Source organism: Colossoma macropomum, unplaced genomic scaffold (genome assembly GCF_904425465.1).
Source record: "Colossoma macropomum unplaced genomic scaffold, Colossoma_macropomum, whole genome shotgun sequence".
Lineage (NCBI taxonomy): Eukaryota > Metazoa > Chordata > Actinopteri > Characiformes > Serrasalmidae > Colossoma > Colossoma macropomum.
In genome coordinates, this window is record NW_023494802.1 from 8,099,569 (window position 1) to 8,115,932 (window position 16,364).

The window sequence follows — 16,364 nt, forward strand, 5'->3', positions numbered from 1 at the left end:
TCTTATTTACAAAAACAAAGAATCATTCATTGAAATTTTTATTTTTTCTATTTTCTACTATGAAATTTGTATTTTTCTATAGCACAAAAAATAAAGGTTCCTAAATGGTTCTGGGTTTGGATGTGTGTTTTTAGGACCTGTAATTGGTTTAGAGTGTTTATATATCATGTGGAGGTTCTTTAAACTTTTAAAAGGAGCTTCAAACTCACACATAACATTTGTAAAAATGCCTCTTTAAGAACTATCCATGGAAAAGTTCTCATGGGAACCACAAGTGGTTTGTCTATGGTGTCTGTATAAAGTACATTTCAGCAGTGAAAAATCAGAACTTTGTGTATTTTTTGTCTTTTTTTTCTTCTTTGTATCTGTGAATCTCACTCTCAGCACACAATAAACATCAGAAACGTCTAAATCAGCTGTCAATAGCACCACTGTGAAAATAGCTTCCCACGTGCATGAACACTTCTGAGGCAGAAACAGAAAAGCAGCTGGAAAGGCTTGGGCTTAAGTGAGACGAAAAGTGATTGTTTGTTGGCTGCATGAAAGACAGACGGGCAAAATAAAGGGAATCAAGTTGCATCAGGTTTCATGGTCTCTTGTCAGCATGGTGCTGCTGCTGAGAAGAGCCGGGCCGTAGAAGGTGTCGGTCCACGTGGGTCCGAGACTGGTGCTAAACATCCTATTGATTGTGCCGCTCCTTCAGGGCAAAAGCAACTTCAGAGCCTTAGTTAACTCCCTCCAGCCTCCTGCCAGAGCTTATGGATTGGTCGCTCGCCACTAAGCTGCCTGTCCTCCGGCATATTGTTTTGTGCGCCTTGCACAGTCAATATTAAGCTTGGCTAATGTGATATAGAGGCAGCTGGAGGAGCCTCAGTTATTACCATGACACTGCGGAGTGAGGGGTGTAATGCCATTAAAAATAAATCAGCTGGTTTGATGATTTGGCATGGTAGGGGGATTTTGGAAGACATTTGTCGGGGCAGTTGCTATAATTCTATTATGTATTCTAAAGAGAACCTCGGAGGAACAATTGAGGCCCTTCCCCTAATTCAACATAATTCAATTTGTTTCCACCAAAGGCCTCAAAAAGGGGAAGGGCAAAATAGAAAGTTTACTTTTCCAATTGGAAAATCAGCAGCCATGGAGATCATTTCTGCTTTTCTAGTTAAAACACAGATGTTGAGGAACACCTTGCAGACAAGAAATATGGTATAGCCTTTGCTTTGCTTTTAGAAATACTGGCCAAATTGAGTTAGAGAATACAGCACATAGTGCTTGTGCTCCTGGTACAAATTAGATGCATCTATGTGTGCATGCTTGTTTTTGTATATTTTCAGTACGAAAATGACTTGAATTTGTAAGAAAGCCAAAGAGCTTTTACAAAAGCTCCATGTTTTATTATCATTTCTGTTTTGGTTAAGATTAGGGTTTAGGGTTAGAATATATCTCTATTTTTCTCATTTTTCAGTTTTTCACATTATTTGAAAATGCCTATTGCCCTTTACACTTTGTGTAAATTAATGGACCAATAGAAATGAAACAGAATGACTGTGAAAAAGGTCTGGTTCCATTGACTTACATTAAAAGTAAAGTAGGTTTTTTGCTTCTCCTTTAAAGTTATCATTTTTGAGATATGAGGTTTTGCTCCGACAACAGCGATATATAGATAATTATGGGACATATTACATATAGATTCGTACATGTGTTTTATATATATGGCAGATATTATTGCATATAGGCACTTATATAATACATTTGGAACATAAGTATATATAGGTACTTACATATATATAATAAAAAAAATATGACACGTATGACTCCATGTCCTAATTTTGTATAAAAACGCGTGTGTGTGTGTGTGTGTGTGTGTGTGTTTGGAGGGGGTCTGGTCGGGGGGTTGAGGGGATTTGACTGGGAGATTTAGGGAACGTGAGGCCTAGAAATTAATCTATTTAATCGGTCTGAAGACGGGTGACTTCTCTGTCCGCTCGGCAGACTCCACTTTGCATAGCAGATACTTTTTAAAGCGTGCACGTGAGGCCTCTGTCGCCCTGCCCCCGTCTGCCCTCACACAGGACACAAAGATTATAGTCTCCAAGAAAAACCATTCTGTGAAGGTTTTACATCCGATCACTTTTCATTTGTTTTTGCTGTTATGGTTGTAGTTGTTGTTGTTTTCGTAACAGGCCTCTAAAGTTAACGGTACTTATAAACAGCACTTTGTGCTCACATTGGATTTAAACTGTTTGGGTGAGTTCAGGTAAAGTGGGACCTTCAGATCAGCGGCAGTGTGTCTTACTGCTTTGCCAGCCAGTGATAACCAATGTTAGTGTGCTGGTGCAGTTTGTGTGTTAAATTTGATTAGATATGTTTGATTGGTGTGACATCATCAGTGTGGGTGTGGCGGCATTTTTTAAATCAAATGCATCAAAAAAGCTCAGGGTAAGAACGATTGCGTAAGAATTCCTGCTCTAAAATGACGTCACAGTCTGTACTTTTGTTAAGCAGCCGTGTAGACGCAACATACGTGTCTTAATTTGATTGGTTGTCTAATAATAAAGCAGCAAACTGTCCCACTCAAGACGAAAGCCATGAGATGAAGGGGGTCAGAGCTCCTCAGCATATCTCAGCCCTAATTAACTGAAACTGATCTGCTGAGTTTGGTTTGAGTGGTTTTGATGGTCTGTTTGCCGCTGAGTGTCCCACTTTACCTGAACTCGCTCTGCTTTATAACGGCCCGCCGGCCAGAGAGCCGTTGGTCTCGCGCTGGGGTTCCACTGACGCCATTGTTCTGCAGCGCGAGACACAAACGGCGATTTCAAGGCCCATTGAGCGCGCGATGGATTGAGCTTAAAATCCACCGAGGGGCGGAGAGGCTTCGATTAGTGCAACGCTAAGAGCAGCAAACCTCTCTGTCCCCCTGCTATCCTCACTGCGACCCCCACAACCAGAGCACTCACTTAAACCAGGCACTGAAGACGCTTTCAGCTTATCTGTCTTCTTCACTTGAGCTGATGTTCCACTGTGCTGGCATCGAATCAGCTGATATTATTATTATTATTATTATTATTATTATTATTATTATTATTATTATTATTATCTCTAAGCTCAAATTGATAGTATAAACCAGAGCTGTTTGTGTTAGGCTACAGTTTTTTGAGAGAATCTGGTAAAAATTTAGATGTAATATGCAAAATTATTGTAAACTGAATCTGGTTTTTTTATTAAACCTTGTGTTCTGAACTGGGACAAGCAGAACGAGAGAAAACGAACCCTCGACACTAAAGAAATGCTGACATCTAGTGGTCACATTGGAGTATTGCATTACTATTGTTTCAAACCCATCTTTTCAGAGCTGGGAGAGCATTTACTGTACAGGTGTAATATTAAGAATGCATCAAAAATGTAATAAGCATGAGGTTTGTGCGTATGATTATAAGAGAAAGAGAATATGTCCTGATTTTAAGCAAAAAGTAAAAATTTGCATCTACACCCTTATATGCATGTATAGTATGTAAAATGCATTATTTTTTCATATTTGTATTTATGTGACGCATTATGCTTGTATTTGATGTGGTGTCACAAATCTGACTAGATTCACTAAAGTCATCATTTGTAATGATGATTTTTGTAGGACGCATTTTTGTCAGTATATTATTAGCATGTCCTTTTACAAATCTCCACAAACCTGCTTTGTGACAGTGTTGAATCAAATTATGTAGCATGTGTTCACGTTTAGTATGTGTCCATAGATTTTGTGTATCCCTCTATAGATCTCTACAATGTTGATTTGCAATAAGTTACTGAATTTAGATGTATCTATGTGCAGTATTGTGTTGTGTGATGATATGCATTTGTGAACCATTGTAACATGTATAAAGCATGCATAGTATATAGTGTGCGTTAGTAGTAGGCAGTATGCATTTTTAGTGTAGTATGCAGTATGCATTTGCAGTATTTAGCTTGCATTTATAGTATGTAGCATATATGTATACTATGTAGTACAGATTTGTAGTATGCATTCTGCATGTACAGCAGGTAGTTTGCATGTTTGTGTAGTATGTAACATGGATTCGTAGTATACAGTATGCATATCGCTGCTGTCGGAACAAAACCTTGTATCTCCAAAATAACAACTTTACAGGGAAGGAAAAAAACATACTCTACTTTTAATGTAAGTCAATGGAGCCAGACTTGTTTACAAGTAATTTTGGGCCATTTAATTTAGTCCAGTCATCATAAAAATTATGCAGAGTGTAAAGCGCAACAGGCATTTTTTAAACTATGCCAAAAACTGAAAAACGACAAAAATGGAGATACAAGGTTTTGTTCCGACAGCAGTGATATATAGCATGCATAATATATAAACACCATAGCATTTATACTATGCAGTATTAATAGTATTTTCGTGTAGTATGTACTATGCATTTGTTGTATTCAGTGTGTATTATTGTAGTATGTTATGAGCATTTGTTGTATGCACAATGCATTGTCATGAAGTATGTAGTGTGCATCTTTAGTATGTAATACACATTTGTGGAATGTAATATGCTAATTTTGTGTAGCATGTGTATGTAGTATGTAGTATGCATTTTTTGTATGTGGTATTAATTTCTGTGTAGCATGTTGTGTGTATGTATACTATAGCATTCATTTTGTTTAGTATATAGTATTCATTTTTGTGTAGTAGTAAGTATTTTTAATATTAAGTGTGCTTTTTTATGCAATGTGTAGTGTGTATATTTTATGTAGTATATATTTGTGGTGTGCATTTTCACACAGTATGTTTTTATATTTGTGTCCAGGATTTAGATGCACAATTAAGAACAAACAGGGACAAAATGAACAGGAGTGGAAAGTATGAAAGTGTGAAATCTATTTTGTGCAATAAGTTCTTTGTGATGCAGCTTTTAGAAGCATTTACCTCTTCAAGCGTCCAGTTCCTATAACCACCAATCCTGACTTTGTTTACATCTTAACTATTCAGGTGTAGCACAAATGATGTTAAAGCGGCTGAATTCACTAATTATTAGAGGTGTATATGCTTTTGGATATATATAGTGTACGAAATCACTGGTGTTTTGTTATCCGGAACAGCAAAGGACGCAGAAGGGACAGTAAGTAAAGACAGTAGAAGTCTCCACTTTTCCAAAAATGCAACTGTGTAAAAATAGAGAGTCTATTAATATCTCCGGCTGGGGACGGTTCAGTCTCTCAAACTCGCATACCTACACCTACACACGGACACGATTCTGACTTATATATAAAAACAAGCCGAGAGTCATGAACAACGCACTCTGTGACAGCACTCCCACACACACTCGCTCTGCACATCACACACTCCTACACCTTTCACACACGCTGTCCTCCTCATCACTGATCTCGTCTGTCCAGTATTCCTACCTGCCAGGCTCTCTCTCTCTGTCTCTCTCTCTCCATCTCTCACTCACAGACACTCTCTATCTATCTTTTCCTCTGACTCACTTTCGCGCTCTCTCTCTCTCTCTCTCTCTCTCTCTCTCATCATCATCATCATCTCTACCACTCTCTGAGGACACAGTGTATCTGACACAGATTCTCTCTCAGCATCTTGCTCACTATCCTCCTGTACCAAACCAGAGCAGAACAAAGAGGACTATATTCATTACACAATTATTTGCGCACATGGCACCAAAAAGAGAACCATCCATCAAGAAATCTCCTTCAGGAGGGACGCTACCAAGACTTGGACCTCCATTCCCTTGTCCTACCACCACACCAGCGCCTCCTAAGCCAGCTCCAGAGCTCAAGCCTCGGCTCCTGCGCCCCTCGGATTCTCCGTTTGACCCCAGCACACTGGAGGTAAGTAATGATTCTGAAACACTGAAGCTTAACATTATCTCATTTAAAAAATTTTAGCATATCTGCTATGTAGCGTAAAACCCACACCTCCCATATTAGGCTACAAGTAAAGTTCATTCACAGGCCTGAGAGGTGGTAACCTTCATAGCAATATAACAAAGGCTACAGGTCAGCAAGCCAATTGAATTTATTCATATGTACACTATGTGTCCAAAAGTTTGTAGACACCTGCTCATCCAACATTTCTTCTGAAATCAAGAGTAATAATCAAAGGAGTTTGTCCTTCTGTGCTGAAGTGCTGAGATGGCTATACACTAGATCAGGGGTGGGGAGCTCTGGTCTTGGAGGGTAAGATTCCTGAACAGGTGATTTTGCTACTCATGCACACCTGATTTAACTCAGCAGCTAATTACCAGGTTTACCTGGTGTGCCAGAGCAGGGAGATCATCAAACCGTGCTGTTCTCTGGCCCTCACGTCCCCCACCCTTGCTCTAGACCAGGCAGGTGAAACTGGGGACCTTCCGGGCCAAAGCGATGAGAAGATTAGTGTTTACCCTCATCTAACGCTCTAAATTCAGTTCATAAAGGCCTTGCTAATTAGCTAATGGACTTAATTAAATGTGTTTAATGAGGCAGCATACTGAAGTCTGCAGTGTTTTGGCCTACGAGGACTGGAGCTTGATGCATGTGCTCTAGATGTTGGAACATTGCTGTGAAAACTGGATTGTATTCAGTCACAAGAGCATTGCTGATGTTGGATGATTAGTTCTGGATCATAAACAACACTCCAGCTCATCCCAAAGGTATTGGATGGAGCTCCATCAGTCTAGAAAATGCAGTTCTGCTGTTTCACAGCCTAGTGCTGGGGGGCTTTATACCCCTCCAGCCAACACTTGGTGCAAGTGACCTTATGCTCATTGGCAGTGCTCTTCTATTGATACAGCTGTGTTTACTGTTGAACGCCTGTTTCAGCAGTAGGTGCACCTTAAAGGTGACTAATTACAAGGGGTGTCTGGATACTTTTGGACATATGATTTATTTTTTTTTTACAATTACTGCCATGCTTTATATATATATATATATATATATATATATATATATATATATATATATTTTAGAGCAGCATCCTTCATTTTGAATAAAACATCAGAGCACTTCCTTGCAATCTTAATTATCCTCTCCAAGGCAAACGGAAATCTATGTCAACCCAGCCCCCAATCCTAGGGAGAATAGTAGTGCTATATGAAGATCTAGAAATAGGACACGGATCAGATGCAGTCTGACGAACACTATGCACCCCAAAACATTATGAACAGCACCCTCAGATGGCCTTTATTACTAACGCCTTCATGCATGATCTGTTTTCATTAAACTTGTACTCATATTTAAGAGAATTTCTTTTTTAAATTAAAGAAAGCTAAAAGTGACTTGAATTGCAATACTGTAGCATGATAGTATAGATATTATATTCTTAATCCATGTTGTGAAATATCTCTCTGATACATGAAGCTAAACCATATTACATGTGCATGTGTTTGCCTTCATTGTCATGCAAAACATCATACATATATCATGCATCAAAATTCATTATATCACAGGGCAGTTCATAATGTAGCATTCATTAATCCATTTTTCCATGGTGTCTGTAAACTATTGTAATTTCCCCACATCTAAGGCTGTGCCATATTTACTGAATATTGTAGATAGACCACAGCTACCACAGGTATCCTTTCTTTAAAGGACCCATATCATGGAAAACTTGCATTTTTTTAAATAAAAGGTTTGATGTACTATGCAAATATTTTCAGAAACTTACTATTCACTCCACACAGTCCATGTCTGAAAATTAAACTGCAAAAATAGCCCATTTTGAATAAAATTACTTTTTGTGATGTCACAAAAAACAATGCATTTAATTATATCCACTTCAGCCTTCAGCAGTTTACTCCTACTTACTGATGCTGACGTTATGAGGAGTACTTCAGCTTGGTGTCTTTTTGAATGAGGGACAATGCAGAGCTGCCAATCAGAACACAAGTCACTTACATAGAAGTCTAAAAAGCATGTTAACAAAAACAACCTATTTAAGTCTGCAAGATAAAGAGGTTGGAAATGGTCATGTACATGTGAGTTATGAGTGTTTTGGTCCATTAACTCAAATAAATGTCATAAGTTTGACATGTGTGTTTGTGTGGGAGGGGGGTATTATATACAAGCAGATGTAGGATATGGGCCCTTTAATGCTTTGTTATTTGAGTTTTGGTGTTTGTTGCTTTGTTCAGGAAATTCTAGTGTATATAAGCACATTCAGCCTACATTTAGCATTTGGCAAACTTACAGAAGTGTAAGCAGTAGAAGGCAAAAAATAAGACAGTCAAATCTGATCTGATTTCTAATCTAGAAGACAAGGTGTTTAATGAAGTGCAAATGTAACGTACATGCAGACATACCACTGATAATGCACTGGCTTATGAAAGCACGCAAACCTCGCCATGTCGGTACATGAAACGTCATGACGTAGGAAGACAGCGTCGCCTCGCAGATTCAAAGTTCATTCGGATCGACTGAAGTTATTCCTTCCTCGCCACATTCACATCCACTCTGTATAGCTATCTGTGCTGGCAGTCCCGCACTTCTCACTACTTACTAGCCGACGCAATTTGACTCTTCCTTCCCTGAAAGCCAAATAGTCCGTGAAGGCGCTTTCTAGTCTTACACACCCTCCTCCTGCTGCAGCTATGGTAACTTGGGCTTTTTAGTGTCTCGCTAACTGGATAAATAGTTACTCTTGAACTATTTTATTTATATTTTAGTATTGAAATATCCCCTAACGTTACGCTCATTCCTTTACTAGCTAGCTTACTTCGCTGTAGAGCCACTCTAGCAAAGCTAACAAGCGATACGGTTCGGTTAGCCTAGCCACCTAGCTAGCTAGCTAACTTGGCTAGTTAGCTGCTGTACGTTTGTGAACGGATGTGGTTGATGTGTTTTAACTTTGCTAAACCATGTTTTAAGACCGTGTAGTACATGTTTTATACAGACAGCAGTATACACTAATACACGATTTGCTGCTGGCTGTCGGAGCTCAATAGCTAACTTGTCATCCAAAGTTGACTTTCTGTCGAAATATATGCGGCTTTTGGCCAGATTGTAACGCTACAATAAATTGGTATTCGTTTTTGAGGTCCTCTTTTGTTAAAAATACCACTTCACCGTCTTCAATAACGCTTTGTCTTTAAACAGTCCGACTTCACAGAAGACCAGATCCTTGGTGAGTTTGTGTCAAGTGAAGACACTGCATGTCTTCAGCCTTTCCCCATTCCGTAACGTAAACTTTGTGTAGTTTTCTTTCTCTCCATTCCCCTACCTACATCACCTGCTTCTTGTCACAGCTGTTATTCTGTCCTTTCAAATCTTTTATCTCCTTCCTTTTTTCCTCACGTTTGTGTATTATGTATTATTTCCCCTTCTGCACCTATTTTGTCCTCCAGATTGAGTTTAACTTGGATCAGATTCATGGTGAGTGCTCTTAAAAGTTCAGCACATCGCCTCAGCTCAGGTAGAAACTTTGTAGTGTCTTCATTCGTCCCGATGAACGATTTTTGTGTGCCTAAGCTGTTGTAACTTGGTTTGCATGCGTTGTTTTAAGTCAAGTAGATGTCACAGACCGCTTACAGGAGTATGCATGCAACATTAACAAGAATTACAAGAAATTGATCATGAAAATGATGGTGAGACATCGAAAGAGCAGGGAAGTGGTCTGGTTGTACTTTGGTGTACTTTATGGTGTTCCTTCCAGCTGCGACATGCCAGGGTGTGTCTCACAGGAAGAAGGCTGTAATCTCGTCACTTTAGATTGTGCTCTGTTTCAATGAAGTAGAGCAAAGTACAGCTTTCCTCTCAAGAGTATTATATTGAAAAATATCTCCCCAACCTAATCTGACACTTTTATCCCCCAGATTTCTTTTTTCTAGAATCAACGACAACCAGCAGGAGTTAAGAAATGATGTAATTATCCAGTGCTTGTTACTGCTACAAAAACAGTTTGGCTTTTTAGATGCTAAAACGATTCTGTTTCTTCTCTTGCCTGGTTTGTTTAATCCGATATGGCTGGCATAAAACTGCTCAGGCTCCTATTCTCTCCAGTACCTTATATGGTTAAAGAGCACATTTCTAGGCTGGAGGGGAGCAGCCACATTCCAGAGAGCAGGAAGCACAACAGAGTCAAGCTATTTATGGGAGGAGGGCCAGCCCAGTTAACTTCTGACTTTAGAGCTCATTTACTGAGAGTTCAGACCAGTGCTGGGAGATATTGATCAAATTTAGTGTAGTGATATTTTTGAAATATGTCATGGTATCAGATGACATTTAAGTAATTTAGCATTAATAAAGTTAGTGAACCTATGGTTCCTGAGTACTGGAACTCTGCACTTAAAGATCATCTCACAAACCTGACACAGCTTGTTTTGACTGCACCGTTTTGTTCTGTTTTCTTAAAATGACCAAAGTTGACAGTATTGTAAGGGAATGCATTTCTGGAAATTTAACAGTTTAAAAGCACCGGGGAAATGGCATACAATGCAGTTACCTGTGCTTTTAATCTGTCAGTATACTAATATATGCTAATACTAATAATTACTGTTATTGCTGTATAAAGGTATAGACAATATCTTGCCCAGCACTAGTTCAGACAACTTATGACATTTTATTATTATTAACAGCATCTTTGTTCTTGCTTTAAGAGTGGATTTTTGTTTGCAGATACTTTGTTTTCTGTTTTGACATGTTTTAGGCATTCATAAGTAAACAGTAAGTAGTCACTTAGGATGTGTCTATATCTGTGGTCTAGGGTGGTACTTAATGCTTCAGGTTGGTATTGTAACAATTGATAAACAATCCACTGGATTACTAGACAGAACTGAAAAGGACAGTGTAATCTTGTCCATGACTGGGGTTAATATACGTCCAAAAAGCCATCCATGTGTATGTGTAAATCTGCACAGTATATATGCTAAGTAAGCATGTATGTTGTCTCGTACTCCATACATTATATATATGGCCATGTTGCGTTAAATTATGTAGTGTGACTGTTGCATCAAACTCAAGTATTCTGTATTTATTACAGTGATTCACAGAAATCACAGAAAGTTCAGTTGAGAAAGCTGTGATACTGACTGATATCAAAGATGATCTGGCATCTGCATAAGTTTATTTATTTATTTTTTTTCCCCCCCAAAGCCTTAACTCCATCAAATGGAGTTAAGCGTTTACCCATGTATTTTGGCCATCAGTGTCACATGAGGCTGAAGCAATATATGGCAGGAATAAGCTGTATGAGACCTGCCTTTTGTCAATATGTATGATTTGCTTCTTGATAACAAAAAAAAAATGTGCTTAAACAGGTCTAGTTTAAGATGGTTGTCAATTTTGCATTGTTTCCTCCTTAACCCAAATGGAGTCAACCAGCGAAGACATATCTGACATCCAAAACTAGCTTATTTAGTTTTATGCTGGGTAAAGGAGACTAATATAGCTAACATTAATGAAAAATAGACAGACTTCAGGCACCAGTGCCTTGGCTGACTGACTATATTTGGGCTAGGGGGGGGAACTATAAATGTGAAATGGTTTTGTTTTTTTTTAAACCCTTTCCGCTGAACTATCGCTTTAACCTTAATGGAAGTTTCGGGGGTCACTTGATCTGTATTAGCTAATCTGAATAGAAAGTCCACAATACAGCCAGGGATGACATTAATATTGATTGCTGGTGCAGTGTTTCTTTGCCCTCCTTCAGGTTACACCCAAGGGGACCTGAAACTCCTGTTCCTATGACAGTGTTAATCACTTCTGTTAACTTGCATTCGTGGAACGCATGCCTATTTTCCTGCTTTGTTGTTACCATATAGGCTAAAATCCTTTTATAAAACTGATCCTGCTTTCATTATAATCCTTTTATAAAACTGATCCTGCTTTCATTATAATCAGTTTCTTTTGCATGTTCTAGCACTTATCATTTTCTCACTCTTGTTTCTTTCTTTCTCTCATAGCCTAACACAGACACCATTTCACATGAGTGTTCCTATTGCTTATTGTGTGGAATTTTCTATCTACAGAATTCAAAGAGGCCTTTCTCCTGTTTGACCGGACGGGTGATGGGAAGATCAGCTATAGTCAGTGTGGGGATGTGATGCGGGCTCTCGGCCAGAACCCTGTCAATGCTGAAGTGCTTAAGGTTCTAGGCAACCCAAAAGCTGAGGGTATGAATCATAAGTGATCACAGGATAAGGCACAGAATGCTGTGCTACTGAAAAATGAAATGAATGAAATGAAATTTATTTTCTTGCACATTCAGATAAAGTAGGAACAGCTGCATGAGTCACATTCATAGATTCTAATTCCGATTTGCATCTGCATCCAGAGATGAACTATAAAATGCTGGACTTCGAGCAGTTCCTGCCCATGTTCCAAGCCATTGCTAAAAATAAAGACCAGGGCTCCTTTGAGGACTTTGTAGAGGGGCTGCGGGTCTTCGACAAAGAGGGCAACGGAACAGTCATGGGTGCTGAGCTGCGCCATGTTCTCACCACACTGGGTAAGCCAACTTCTCTCCAGAGATGGTATTTATAACCCTCTCCCACATATCCAGGGCACTGTCAGAATGAAGCACCACAAATTGGCATAGTTCTAAACGCACTGATGCGAGCTGACCATCTTTTCTAGAGTGTGTTTATATTTGCGTATTGTAAGCTGTACTTTCTTTGATACAATCCTATAGTATTGTAATGCCTTTGAAATATGTGAGAAAGTAAAAATAAAGTCTTTTTATTTTGTTTTAGGGGAAAAGATGACAGAGGATGAGGTAGAAACGCTTCTGGCTGGACACGAGGATGCCAATGGCTGCATCAATTATGAAGGTATGCAGATGGGTGAAACTCAGTCAAGTATGCAATTAGCCTCGCCTTATTTAACCTTAAACCCATGTTCTCACCACAGAAGGAGATGCATGTCCCAGTCTGTGTTATATTATGTGCTGTGTGAATGATGTTGTGCATTAATGGATGCTGAAGAAGAATGCTTAATTAAATACTTGAAATGATACCGAATAACTGATGAGGGGGGGGAAATGCCATAACTCTTGCTGGTCTTCCACAGCTTTCGTTCGTCACATCATGTCTGGCTGAGAGCTGTCTTGGGAGTACGTCCTCCTTCTACAGTCAACACGTATACCATATGAAGCTACAATCCAGACTCTTCCTCCTATTCCTTTATATGGGCACACATGCCTGCACAGTATACCCCCTCCTACTGCTGTTTCACCACTGCAGCTATTTGGAAATGAAATTAGATATTGTAATCACACAGACAGGATCCAGTTTCGTTCAATTATTAATTAATCTGAAATGGATATTGAATGCTTATTTTGCTGTGGGTCCCTGTGAGGCATGGCGTGTCTGTAGTTGGAGAGTCTGATTAGAACTGGTGTTAGTGTGGAGGTTTTGACTCGTTGTTGAACACTCATGTTTCCGCAGCAGCAGCAGCAGCAGCTCTCTTTGGCCCCTGGCTGCAGCATGCTCGCGTCTGGCCCAGCAATGGGATGGCCACATGGGCACGGCTGGTTTAGAGGCACAGGGGTGACTGCACTGCCATGAAAGTAGTTTACAACATAGGGACAGTTTAATTGTAAGTGGGTTCCAGACTAATTCTGATAGTCTGATTGTCTTTTTTGGAGACTTTTGTTAAGGAAATACTTCAGCAATTTTCAGCCTATTGTCAGATGTTCAGCCCACATGTACACAGAGCGTCTGATATCTGTAATAGAATTAGCTGGTGACAGCTGTCAGGATTTTGGAAGTTTCATTCTGATTGGCTACTCGCACATCCATGTGTACGCACTTAAGTGTAGCACTTTTTTTTTGTTTGTTTATCATTGGATAAGAGGCAAATGATTACAAGCAGATAGTCTCTCTTCAGTCAAGACTGCTTTCACAAGTAAGATTGGAGTTTCTCAGCCTTTTCCCTCTCAGGACTTCTCACTAGAAAGCATAAAGGCCCACAGGAAAACAAAACTCAAACTTGGTTTTATTAATATTAACATTTTGTATTACATTCTTATTATTTTATCCTTTTTTATTGATTTTCATGATGAAATGCCATTTGTGGCCCACTACAGACCGCTATATGGATCTGTATTAATATATATCCCTCAGTACTGGCCCGAGGTCCACCAGAAGGTGTTTTACGGCCCAACTGTGGTCCGTGGCCCAGTGGTTTAGGAACCCTGGTTCAGTATATCATCTTTAAAAGCTATTCATGAGCATCTATTAGCTTTTAAGTGAACCATTATGCCAGCGAGAGAATCTCCTGCCTCTACACGTTGCACTAAAACAGCGGTCTGTGATTAGTTATTTTGCATGTTGGTCAGATGGCCCTCTCATCTCAGAGTAGGCAGTTCTTGACCATATTAAGGGATGAAACGCATTAGACTTTGTTACAATAGGATAATCTCGGTCTGCTACATCTGTAGGTTATGATCAGTTACTACAGGTGATAATTTTAAAAGTCTTCCTGTTCTTTTTTAAGTATAGGTGTATGTATTGAAATTATTGTCTGTGGCAATCAGCCACATGCTACAGATGTGGGTGATTGAGATTAGGTTTTATAAACGCTGAAGTTTTTCTTAAATGTGTCATCCTGTAGATATTGTTACGTTAAAGTCACTGACAGGTTAACAGGCATCTATTTTGTTGATGCTTTTGAAGCAGTGCAGTCACTTCTTTTACTAACCAACCAGTGGCAGTGAGTTGCTATTTTTTGCTGCTCTTATCCTCTTTTTCCTGATGAACGCTGATTCATAGCTGGGCTGTACAAGTTTTCACTACTGTTCTCCTATCTGTCGCCACTCTTGGCCAGTAGTTGAGGAAAACCTGGACGAGCTTCTCTAACTTTCTCTTGAATCCTAGACCTGGTCAAACTCCTAAGCTCTGGCTGAATAGAAGATGATCGCTCTCGCTGTTGCCTTCCCCTGGTACAGATGAGGATTACTGGGGGCAGTTCCCATCTGCAGCAAGCCACACAAGCCAAACAGCACTGAGGAAATGTAGGGCAGGTCAATTGGGTAATTAATGAATCAAAGAGCAGCCATGATCATGTCTGAACGTATAAGTACTCTTCTGTGTACTAGATCCTTTTCACTGATCCATTTAGCATAGAGTCTGAATGGGATATTGTGTGGCATGCTGTAGGTGGACCCCCTAGTCCATTTTCATCGTTTGTGTTTTTACATTTCTCTTTTTTTTTTCTTTTGCTTACAGAACTTGTGCGGATGGTCATGAATGGTTGAAGATAAAGAAAACAACAAGTTGTCTGTCTCATTTATGTGTGTGTGTTCTGTTACACATCTTTCTCCATTCCTTTTTGTTCATTCATTCCTCCTCTTTTGCTTATCCATTCCGGTCCTCCTCCCCCCATTTGCACTCATTTGGTTTTTATTTTCAGAAGTGCCTTTATCTCCCCCTGTTAAGATCCCACATGACCTCCTCACTAGTCTCCACACTGTCCAGTGACATTAAAAACCCTGTAGCTGCATGAAGGATGGCTCTTGTGTGCTGGCACTATCTGCAATAAAACCTCTTGATGCAGCACTTTGTCATGTTGTAACACCACCAGTATATCCCGTCAGTCCTCAGGCCCTTCAGAGTTGGACAGTACTTTAGCAGGACAGCTGCAACAAAGCAACCTCACTTTACGTACACATAACAATAACAGACAGTGTTATGCAGAAAACCTTAACATCCAAACTAAACAATTATGTTTCAGAAGTGCACCATTTTCAGTTTTAGTTCTCCTTTTTATGTTTGGACCTCAAAATAAAAATGTTTTAAAATGACTTTTCGTTGCATTGTAATGGCTTATTTTTGTCTTGCTTATTTCTCATGCATGTTGCTTGAAGTATGCTGAGATGTGGCCTATATCTTTTGATCAGGGGTGCCCAGAGTTTCAAAGAGCAATGTTTGTGGTGGCTAAGAGCCAAAGAACAATAAACAATATACAAATAGAAGAAGGTAGGTAAATAAATGTGTGTGTTAAATAGCATTCTACTATATTTTGTTACTAGAGTAGTTAAAAAATATAATTTTACAATTGAGCAAGTTACATACATGTACATTTGTTCTCTCACTGGCTGAGGGATTGGGGTTGGGGAACTTCCTGGCAGACCAAGTCAAACACCTTCATGGGCCATACTTTAGGCAGCCCTGCTTTAGACCCAATTGTCTTTAACCCATTCATGTCCAAAAACTAAATTAAGTACGATGAGTTAAAAACTCCACAGAACATCTTTTGAGTTGTCTAAAGTGATGAAATTCTGTTTTGGAAGAACATTAACCTTTACCCATTAGATATTTTAATTACTTATTATTATTTTACATGTACTTTTCATACTTACTCACAATCAGTTTCACATCTTGTATTGTTTTGGTTAAAATTGGTACTCCTGTATCACCAGAAACTGACATTTAATATAT

At 39.2% G+C, this 16,364-nt stretch overlaps 1 protein-coding gene across 5 annotated transcripts; it reads left to right on the plus strand.

Annotated features, from left to right (window-relative positions):
* The first annotated feature begins 5,649 nt into the window (after positions 1–5,649).
* Positions 5,650–15,727, plus strand: zgc:153867 (uncharacterized protein LOC337226 homolog). 5 transcript variants are annotated; one of them, XM_036590854.1, is made up of 7 exons: positions 5,650–5,841; positions 9,333–9,360; positions 11,955–12,098; positions 12,260–12,433; positions 12,678–12,755; positions 12,994–13,062; positions 15,153–15,727. In XM_036590854.1, exons 1-6 carry the CDS (start codon positions 5,665–5,667, stop codon positions 13,020–13,022), a joined length of 630 nt encoding a protein of 209 aa, XP_036446747.1. In that variant the 5' UTR covers positions 5,650–5,664; the 3' UTR covers positions 13,023–13,062; positions 15,153–15,727. The 5 variants fall into 5 exon arrangements, with proteins under 5 accessions (XP_036446747.1, XP_036446746.1, XP_036446745.1 ...); XM_036590853.1 differs by having other exon boundaries at positions 12,994–13,036; XM_036590856.1 differs by lacking the exons at positions 5,650–5,841; positions 9,333–9,360 and adding exons at positions 8,462–8,582; positions 9,085–9,112 and having other exon boundaries at positions 12,994–13,036.
* The last annotated feature ends 637 nt before the right edge of the window (positions 15,728–16,364 follow it).